General features: G+C 42.0%; 2 protein-coding genes and 1 pseudogene across 2 annotated transcripts in view; all 3 read left to right on the forward strand.

Annotated features, from left to right (window-relative positions):
* The window catches only part of LOC102856691 (testis-expressed sequence 15 protein-like), a 64307-nt gene extending 63107 nt beyond the window's left edge, over positions 1–1200 (forward strand). Inside the window, 1 exon segment of the mRNA XM_006884173.1 lies at positions 1106–1200. Coding sequence (XP_006884235.1) covers positions 1106–1200 — 95 coding nt within the window.
* A 154-nt stretch (positions 1201–1354) lies between these two features.
* On the forward strand, positions 1355–2711 carry LOC102848215 (annotated as a pseudogene).
* Positions 2712–9764: 7053 nt separating this feature from the next.
* Positions 9765–10837, forward strand: LOC102857092 (transcriptional regulator ERG-like; the record flags this gene model as incomplete). The annotated part of the gene is made up of 2 exons (XM_006884174.1): positions 9765–9802; positions 9850–10837. Coding segments are annotated over exons 1-2 (1026 nt in total), but the record flags the coding sequence as incomplete, so codon positions are not given.
* Positions 10838–10839: the final 2 nt, after the last annotated feature.

A 10839-nucleotide genomic window follows, 5' to 3' on the forward strand; every position in this document is an offset into this window, starting at 1 on the left:
GAGACTAAGAAAAGGGGATAAAGAATGTATACTGCATTGAAACAGATGAGGGAGAGAGAACTGTTTAAAAGGAATATAGGATTAGGTATTATTTTCATGAAAAGAGTCTAAAATGAGAGCTACATTGTGGAGTGGACTGGGGGAGAAGGGAGCAGAATTGTATAACAATAATTTTTTTTTCAAAGAGAAAAGTGAACTGGGGGAGGGGTAGGCAGGAAGGAAAATGCAACAGTGAATAAATGGAAATCCAAAGTCTTCATACACTTTGATTAAAATGTAAAAAATATATTTGAGGGAGGACCATGTGCAACAATGAATGATTTAAAAATATTTTTAAAAAAACAAATTAGAAAATTTTAAAAAAAGAAAATACTCTCCTAAGTATCATGTAAGTGGACATTGCTGTTATGTCCCCTCAAGTAAAAATGAACTGATCGGTGACCCTGCAGTGAGTTTTTGTTGTTGTTATGTGCCATCGAGTCACCTGCCGCTCATACTACAATATCTCTAAACCCTGCTCTATTCTGTGATTCACCCACCCCCCATTACCCCAGTCACTGAATCAATCTCATCTCTCCTTCGCTGTCCCTCCACCCTCCCAAGCATGATGTCCCTCTCCAAGGACTGGTCCCTCTTTGAAACATGTCCACAGTATGTCAGACGAAGCTTCAGAATCCTTGACTCCAAGGAGCATGCTGGCTTCACCCCCTCCAGTACAAATCTGTTCATTCTCTTAGTTTTTAGAAGCTATAAATCACATGGGAAGATACAGCCCCATCTTTCTCCCATAGACGAGCTGTTAGATTAAAACTGTAAGCCTTTGGGTTTTCAGTGCAACTTCTTACCACTAAGTCGTCAGAGCTCCCATGGAATCTCTAATAAAACAACGGATAGAAATGAAATGTATTGAACTCAGCTAAAAATACCATCTACAGCATTAAAGTAAGATTAAAAATCAGGCTACAAATTAATGAACAGAATATTGAGTTCCCAAAATTAGAAAAAAAAGAAATCATTAATGAAGATAAAATTATATTTCATGACAAAATAGGAGAAAATAAGCAAAATAGAAAATTAGTTCACTACAAAAAAATTTAAAAATAAGGCGGCGGGGACAGCAGCGGGAGCTACAATCTGCTCTTCCCGGGTTCCCGCTGCGGTATCTACATGGGGCTGGTCTGTGGCGTCGGTGCGCACTGAGAACATTTACAGTGCTACACTAAGGGTAGAAGCCTGCTACTCAATCGGATTTCAAAGTCCAGAAAAATTGGCCTTTGTGAGAAGCAGGAAATAATTTAAAATTCTGTCTCTTAGATTTCCTTTTTATTTCATATTGGAAAAACATCGAGAAACCATGAACAGCTTTAGTAATGAAGAGTTTGACTGCCATTTCCTTGATGAAAGTTTTACTGCCAAGGATATTCTGGACCAAAAAGTTAATGAAGTTTCCTCTTCAGATGATAAAGATGCCTTTTATGTTGCAGACCTTGAAGATATCCTGAAGAAGCATCTAAGATGGCTAAAAGCTCTTCCTCGGGTCACTCCCTTTTATGCAGTCAAATGTAATGATGGCAGACCCATAGTGATGACGTTGGCTACCATAGGGATAGGATTTGACTGTGCTAGTAAGAATGAAACACAGCTTTGCAGTCTTGGGGTGCCTTCACAGAGGATAGTCTATGCAAATCCTTGTAAACAAGTATCTCAAATTAAGTATGCTGCCAATAATGGAGTTCAAATGATGACTTTTGATAGTGAATTAAAGCAGATGAAAGTTGCCAGGGCACATCCAAAGGCAAAGTTGGTTTTGTGGATTGCCACTAATGATTCCAAAGCAGTCGCCTTAGAGTTAAAGTTGGTGCCACACTCCAAACGAGCAGGCATCTTTTAGAACGGGCTAAAAAACTCAACATTGATGTCATTGGTGTCAGCTTCTATGTGGGAAGTGGCTATACTGACCCAGAGACCTTTGTGCAAACAATATCTGATGCCCGTTGTGTGTTTGACGTGGGAGCTGAGGCTGGTTTTAGCATGTATCTGCTTGATATTGGTGGCGGGTTTCCTGGATCTGAGGATGTGAAGCTTAAATTGGAAGAGATCACCTATGTAATCCAGCATTGGACAAGTATTTTCCATCAAACTGTGGAGTAAAAAATCATAGCTGAGCCAGGCAGATGCATCAGCTCTCACTCTTTATGTTAATATCATTGCCAAGAAACTTGTATTAAGGGCTCTGATGATGAAAATGAATCGAGTGAAGAAACCTTTAAGTATTATGTGAATGATGGGGTATATGGCTCATTTAATTGCATCCTTTACAGTCATGCACATGTAAAGCCCCTGCTGCAAAAGAGACCCAAACCAGATGAGAAGTATTACTCATATAGCATATGGTGACCCACATGTGATGGCCTGGATCGGATTGTTGAGCTCCGTAACCTGCCAGAAATGCATGTGTGTGACTGGATGTTGTTTGAAAACATGGGTGCTTACACTGTTGCTGCTGCCTCTATTTCAATGGATTCCAGAGGCCAACTATCTACTGTGTGCTGTCTGGGCCAACATGGCAACTCATGCTGCAAATCAAGAACCATGAGTATCCACTCGAAGTGGTGGAGCAGGATGTCAGCACTCTGCCCTTGTCTTGCGCTTGGGAAAGTGGAATGAAATGGCATCCAACAAGTTGTGCTTCAGCTAGTATTAATGTGTAGATACCATTTTGGTAGTTGTTAACTCCAAGTTTAGCTTGAATTAAGGGATGTGGGCGGACCATTTAACTGACTGGAAGAGATCTATATTTGTTCCCATTCCAAAGAAGGGTGACCCAACAGAGTGTGGAAACTATAGAACAATCTCACTGATTTCACATGAAAGCAAGATTCTACTGAAGATTATCCAACAAAGACTGGAACAGCACATCAGCAGAGAACTTCCAGAAGTCCAGGCTGGGTTTAGAAGGGGTCGTGGTCTATCTGTGTTTCATTGATTATGCAAAGACTGTGTGGATCATAACAAACTGTGGCTGACTCTGAGAAGGATGGGAATCCCAGAACACTTGATAGTGCTAATGCGAAACCTATACTTGGACCAAGAGGCAGTAGTCAGAACAGAGCAGGGTAACACTGCATGGTTCAAAATTGGGAAGGGCGTATGCCAGGGATGCGTCCTATCTCCATACCTTTTCAACCTGTATGCAGAACAGATTATCCAGGAGGCTGGGCTCTATGAGGAGAAATGTGGCATCAGGATTGGTGTAAGGTCTATCAACAATCTGCGTTATGCAGCTGACACAACCCTGCTTGCTGAAACTGAGGAGGACCTCATGCACTTGCTGCAAAGGGTCAAGGACTGCAGCCTTCAGTATGGATTGAGGCTCAATGTCAAGAAGACAAAGATTCTCACCACTGGACCAATTGGCAGCGTCAGGATGGATGACGAAGAGATTGAGATTGCTCACAGCTTTAGTCTGCTTGGCTCCACAATCAACACTCTTGGTACCAGCAGCCAGGAAATTAAAAGGCGTATTGCGATGGGAAAGTCTGCTGTTAGGGACCTCTCCAAAGTACCGAAGAGCAATGGTGTCTCTCTGGAGACTAAAGTGCGTCTGATAGAGGCCATGGTCTTTGCAATCACTTGTTATGCATCAGAGAGTTGGATAATGACTAAGGAGGATAGAAAGAGAATTGATACCTTTGAATTGTGGTGCTGGAGATGAGTATTGAGAATACCATGGACTGTTAGGAAAACAAACAGATTCATCCTGGAAAGGGTTAAAGCGGGTGGCTCCTTGGAGGCAAGGATGCTGAGGCTCCGTCTAACATACTTTGGACATGTTGTAAGGAGAGTCCAGTCTTTGGAGAAGGACATCATCCTTGGAAGGGTGGATAGACAGCACAGGAGGTTGGAAGGCCCTCTATGAGGTGGATTGATTCAGTGACTGGGGTAACCGGGATGGGAGTGTCAAAGACAGTGCAATTGGCACAGGACAGAGCAGAGTTTAGGGCTGTTGTACATAGGGTCGCTATGAGTTCCAAGCAACTCGACAGCACATAACAACAACAATATTGTTAGTTTTGAAATGTCTTTATATGAGTAGGGTGGGATGGAACAGATGCAACAGTATGGAAGAATAGGCAATGGGGTCACACTTATCTGTGTTCCTATGGAAACTATTTGAATATTTGTTTTCTATACATTTTTATTCACTTTTCACGCATATTGCTAAAGAATGTACCCAGCTGCTGAGCAAGCATTTGTAGCTTATCCAGGGGCAGAATGGGCCAAAGGTTAGTGTTGTGACCTGTTTCAAAAATAAAGTATCTTGACATAAAAAAAATTAAAAATAATACTCCACTTTTGCCATCAAGTCAAAACCAACTTATTGCTGACCCTCCAGTGGGTTTTCAGAGACTGTAAATTGCATGGGGAAAGATCCATCCATCTTTTTCCCTCAGAACAGCTGGTGGACTGAATCTTTTAATTAGTTTCCTGTTGCTCTTTAATGGACTATTAAATAACTCTCGATCAAATTTACTTACCATGTGATTCTTTGGACAGATGATGTGACCTCAGTGGCACAGTTCTGTCCTGGGCTAGGTTTATTCATACCTCTTCAGCCAGATGTCAGGTTGGTGGAGACTGACTGATACAGGAAAGCCTCTTGGAACAGGATGTCTCTGCACCATGTGGTCTCTTACTCAGCATCATCCTCAGACTCATTCACATGAAAGTTTTCCAAGAGAAAATAGCAAGAGTCCTCTTGAGGCTGAAACTTAAAATTACTTTTTATTCCTTCAAGCATAACCTGTTGATTAGAGGAGGTGATCACAAAATGACGTATTTTATGAATTTACCAAGATGAGAAGTGACAATCCATATAGAACGAAGTTTGTTAGGCCAATCTGCTGTTAAGGACTTCTTTAAAATGTTAAAGAGCAAAGAAGTCAATTTAAAGATTAAAGTATGCCAGACTTAAACCAGGGTGTTTTCAATTGCTTCCTAATTCATGTGAAAGTTGAACAATAAATGCAGAAGACTTACAAGGTGATGCTTTTGAATTGTAGTGTTGGAAAAGAACATTAAATATACCCTTAAAAAAATATCTACCTTAGAAAAAGTGGAACCAGGTCATTCTTAAAGACAAGGATGGTGAGACTTTGTTAGGCATATTCCCAAAAAACACGAGTCCTTGGGAAAAGGCATCATCATGCTCAGCAAAGTAAGTCATCAAAAGAGAATGCAACTCTTAAAATGAATTGGCACAGTGACTGTAATAGAGGGTTTACCTACGAGGAAATCGTGATGACGGCATAGGACAGAACAAGGTTTTGATCTTTCATATATTATGTTTGCTATGAGCTGGAATCAAATTGGCGGCGCCTGACAACAACAACAGGAGTAGGAGAGTTGGAGGAAAGGAGGTTTAACTGTAATGGGAAAACAGCATTGATTAGGGTAGGGTTTCACGGTTGATTAATGTGATCCATAGCATTTTCAGTGTAATTTTTCAGAAGTAGATAACCAGGTCTCTCTTCCAGTGTGCTTCTGCAATTATATAGTTTTATTATTTTAATATATAATTTACATGGTTTTTGAGCTCTGGTGGCCCAGTGGGTAAGGAGTTGCACTGCCATCCCAAAGGAACGAGTTCAAATCCACCAGCTGCTCCATGGGAGTAGGTTGGGCAATCTTCTCCCATGGAATTTATAACCTTTGAAAACCTACTGGAGGATGAGGTATGAGCCAGTTATTACTTGACAGCGCATAACAACATACAGTCTTTAAACAGGTTCAATTTTTACTAGGAACAAGTGCTATTTCTGTTCTCAATTCAGGTGAGCCCTTCAGTTTCCCAGCTCATTTCCTGAAAGCATTTCTGGGCTGCAGTACCAGAGAAAACCTTAATAGAGCCCATATTGTTGTTAAGTGATGTTGACTTAGCTCCGACTCATAAGGACCTTATGGACAAAAGAACGAAGTGGAGTAGAATACATTCTTTGAGCCTTTAAGAGGGTCAAGTATGCATAGGTCTCCATGGATCTCCCCAAAATAAAAAAGCATAGATTTAACCCAGAATGAGTAAACAGAGGCTGAAGTAAAAATAAAGTGGGACTTAAGCCATATGAACATGTGAGAAGATATTGGGGGCTGAGGACAGAACAGCTGGGAACTAAGGTCCCAGAGTCTGAGTATCATGACTGGGAGTAACTAGGAACAGAATCCACAAAACTCTGCCTGACTAGGCAAATCAACAGACCAAATGTGATGTCTCCCAGATTCCTAAAGCAGCACTGCTATGAGGATACCCTTTAAGCAATAGTGAGATTATGATGCTAAATCTAATACTCTCCCCTGAGCCAAAATTTTTGGTGAAGTGGTAAGAAGATAGAGGCATTTCCTGACTAGTGGGAAAAGTACAGCCAGTGACTCTTTAGAGCCAAGGACGGCGGAACTGCTCACATACTTGGCGCATGTTGTCAGGAGGCACTAGTGCTTGGAACAAATAAAGGGCCAAAAGACTCTAAATGAGATGGATTGAGACAGTGACTACAACAGTGGGTTTGAGTACAGCAGAGACTGGGAGGATGGCACAGGCTAGGGCATGGCTTTGATCTGTTATTCATAGCAGAGTCAATGGATAGTAGTAGTCTAGGCCTAAGAATGACCGAAGATACAGATGGAAACTTTCTGCAGGGTAGTGTGCCCAAGGTCGGTCCACAGAGCTCCTGCATCAGCTATTCAAGATATGAATCCACTCAGCCCACCAAACACACCAGGAAGCAAGTTACTTACAATTGTCAGCAGAAACAAGAAAGATCATCTTCAGTCATTTGAGCATTGCCATTGCTACAACGTTGGAATATATAGTAGAGAACCAGTTCACTACCATGAAGTTAGTTGAAGTTAGTTTCAACTGATAGCAACACTCCCTCAGGTAGCTTTTGGGTTAGCAGTCCCTTCAGACTGCACCACCAGAACTCCTCCTATAGGGAACTGTACTGGGAATTTGAGCCAATATTCTTACTAGGTTCAATCAAGAAGTAAAATGCAGTGTTAAACATAGCATCTGCTCTGATTACTTTAAATAATTTCATATCTTGTGCGATAAATTTGAAAAGATCTTTTTAGGTCTTTTTTTTTTTAAGCAGAAGGGTGAGGAGATCTTTTTTTAGCAATAATGACTTGTAGTTTTTTATTTCAAAGAAAGTATCTCCATTTGACTTTTTTTGTTTCATGGTGATAAATGTTCTGATTCAGATTCTCCATAATCATTTCAGTAGTATATTCATGTTCCAGTTGTCAAATGGCTTTTAAATTGGAAATCTCTTGAGGGTTATAGAGATGCAAAAGATTGTTTTTAAACAATTTAATATACACATATAGATTCTGGTGGCCTAGTTGTAAGGAACTGTGCTGCCATCCCAAAGGCATGTGGTTCAAATCCACCAGCTGCTCCATGAAAGAAATATGGGCAATCTCCTCCTGTGTGATCAAACAGCCTCTGAAAACTTGTTGGAGGGCCAACAGTGAGTCAGTTCCAACTTAATGGCATACAAAAATGGTCCAGCAAACGAATATTTTAGACAACATACATAACAAAATTTTAATGTACCATATAGCACTCTTACTATATCACAAGATATAAATTATTCCGATTTTAAATGGTGCTTGTAATAATTCTCTCTCCCTCTCATTGCCATTGAGTCAGAACCAAGTCATAGCTGGCCATCCTTTGTATTTCCCAGGCTAAATCACACGGAAAGTGATTGCCTTTTGTCAATCACAGAGTCACTGGTGGATTCAAAGTGAGGTTGCACTTGGAGTGGCCTGGGGTTAGCAGTACACCTCCCTATATAAAAAGAGTCTAGTCAATTGTGTGATACACTCTAACATGATTTTAAAGATGAACCTAACAACTTCCATATTCTTTGATTAAAAGGGGAGAGAGAAACACAATGCCCTTCTATTAGGAATTTAGAACTGGCCTACAGATTCAAGATTAAATGCAGATTTGCATTATAATTAGCAAAGATTGGAAACTGATGGTCAAATTAGAAACAGGCCAAAAATATCATGAAGATGGCATTAGATCTCACAAAGTCACCTTTTGTACATGGCATGGCTGTGAGTTGGAATCCCTCAATGACAACAAACAACAATATAGTGTGTGTATTTCTACGTGTGTGTGTGTGTGTTTATGCATAAATAAACCAAGGAACAAAGAAAAAAAATGGACGCTTGGGATTATACTTTTCAGTAATTTGCTAGCAATATTAAGACTATGACTTTATAAGGGAACTCTTTTGGCCTATAGATACCTATATACTCTTGTGGTCTGTAGGGTTGCAAAGCCAGTGTGGTTAGTGGTTTGAAGCCACCAACAGCTCTTCAGGAAAAAGATGGGTAATCTCCTCCCATCTGCTTTACAGCTGTGGAAACCCAGTAGAGGGTCAGCTGTGAAGCAGTTTGACTCATACTCAGTTTTATTTTGGCGGTGGTGGTGTTTTGGGTTTTGGTAGGGTTTTTTGGTTGTTGGGTTGTTTTTATTGTTTTGTGGTGTTGCTGTTGTTGTTATTGTTTTAGATATGCTTTCCAAAAAAACTTTTTGCCAATTAAAACACTGAAAACTAAAATTACACCCTTTGGCAAATCTACCAACCTTCTATTGCAAATGTAAAATAACAGAGCTTGATTGTGGAAGTCAGACAGATTGGGATTTTACTCCTTATTCCACCACTTAACTAGCTGTTTAAATTGGACAGTTTTGCAGGCTGTGATGGAACAAGTTAAATCTCCTTCCCCCATCTGTAAGTTAAAAGTTAATAGTGGCACAAGATTAAGTTAAACAATCCAATCACAGATGGGCACAAGATATGTGAATAGACACTCTACCAAAGATGACATTCTAATGGCAAACAAACACATGAAGAAATGTTCAAAATCTCAAGCTATTAGAGAAATATGAATCAACACAACAACTCTGAGATACCATGTCATCCCAGCAACAATAGCAAAGTTCAGCAGAGCAACAAAAAACAAATGCTGGTGAGGTTGTGGAGAGATTCACTGCTGGTCAGAATGGAAAATTATATAGCCACAATGGAATATGGTCTGGTGCTTTCTCAAAAAGTTGGAAATAGAAATATAATTTGACCCAGCAATTCCACTGCTGGGAATATAGCCTAAAGAACCCAGACTCAAACAAATGTAGGCACACCTATGTATATTGCTATATCCACATTAGCAAAGAGACAGTGACAGCCCAATTGCCCATCAACAAATGAATGGATAGAAAAACTATGGTACATTTACACAATGTAATATTACACAACATTGAAAAACAATGAACTTGTAAAACATTACACAAAATAGGGGAGGTAGGAGGACATTATGCTGAGTGAAATATCTCAGTTATTAAAGGACAATACTGGCCCCACCCCCGGCACGCACCCCCAGAGCGCGAGTTGCGCGTAGGGGCGGTTGCCCTGCTCCGCGATTGGCGAGAGTCAGAGCCTCCCCGCGGCCGGCGCCCACACCATGGGCTGAGCCGCGCTGCACGCGCGGACACACGTGCAGCAGCACGCCCTCCCCCGACGGCGGTGCTCGCCTTTCGGTTGTTTGAAGATCTTTGGAGAGTTAAGGTAAGCTGTGTTGACCCAAAGCGAGACAAATGCCTCACAGAGCAAAAAGATGCTGGAACCAAGGGCAATTAAAGTTGCCTCAGGTTCTGAACGGCTGGTAGATGAGCTGGCCTGTTGAAGGACATGCTTCAGACTGTTCCGGACCCAGCAGTCTATATCCAGATACCACTCAGGAGTAAATAGGGCTAGCTAGGATCCACCCTACTCTGGAAGCGTTATCAGTCATGAGTGAGGACCAGTCATTGTTTGAGTGTGCCTACGGAACACCTCACCTGGCCAAGACGGAGATGACTGCATCCTCCTCCAATGACTATGGACAGACATCAAAGATGAGTCCGCGTGTCCCTCAGCAGGACTGGCTGTCTCAACCTCCAGCCAGGGTCACCATCAAGATGGAATGCAACCCCAACCAGGTGAACGGCTCAAGAAACTCTCCTGACGAATGCAGCGTGGCAAAAGGTGGGAAGCTGGTGGGCAGCCCAGACACGGTGGGCATGAACTACGGCAGCTACATGGAGGAGAAGCACATTCCACCCCCAAACATGACCATGAACGAGCGCAGAGTGATCGTCCCCGCAGTTCCTACTCTGTGGAGTACAGACCACGTCCGACAGTGGCTGGAGTGGGCAGTAAAAGAATATAGCCTCCCAGACATGGACATCCTATTGTTCCAGAATATCGATGGCAAGGAGCTATGCAAGATGACCAAAGATGACTTTCAGAGGCTCACCCCGAGCTACAATGCTGACATCCTTCTCTCACATCTCCACTACCTCAGAGAGACTCCCCTTACACATTTGACTTCCGATGATGTGGATAAAGCCTTACAAAACTCTCCGCGGCTAATGCATGCTAGAAACAAAGGGGGCGCAGCTTTTATTTTTCCAAATATTTCAGTATATCCTGAAGCTACCCAAAGAATTACAACTAGGCCAGATTTACCCTACGAACCACCTAGGAGATCAGCCTGGACCGGCCATGGCCATCCCACACCCCAGTCAAAAGCTGCTCAGCCATCTCCTTCCACAGTGCCCAAGACTGAAGACCAGCGCCCTCAGTTAGATCCTTATCAGATTCTTGGACCAACAAGTAGCCGCCTTGCAAATCCAGGGAGCGGACAGATCCAGCTCTGGCAGTTCCTCCTGGAGCTCCTGTCGGACAGCTCAAACTCCAACTGCATCACCCGGGAGGGTACCAA

Source organism: Elephantulus edwardii, unplaced genomic scaffold, assembly GCF_000299155.1.
Source record: "Elephantulus edwardii isolate Elephantulus edwardi_28Jun2011 unplaced genomic scaffold, EleEdw1.0 scaffold00031, whole genome shotgun sequence".
NCBI classification, from domain to species: Eukaryota; Metazoa; Chordata; class Mammalia; order Macroscelidea; family Macroscelididae; genus Elephantulus; species Elephantulus edwardii.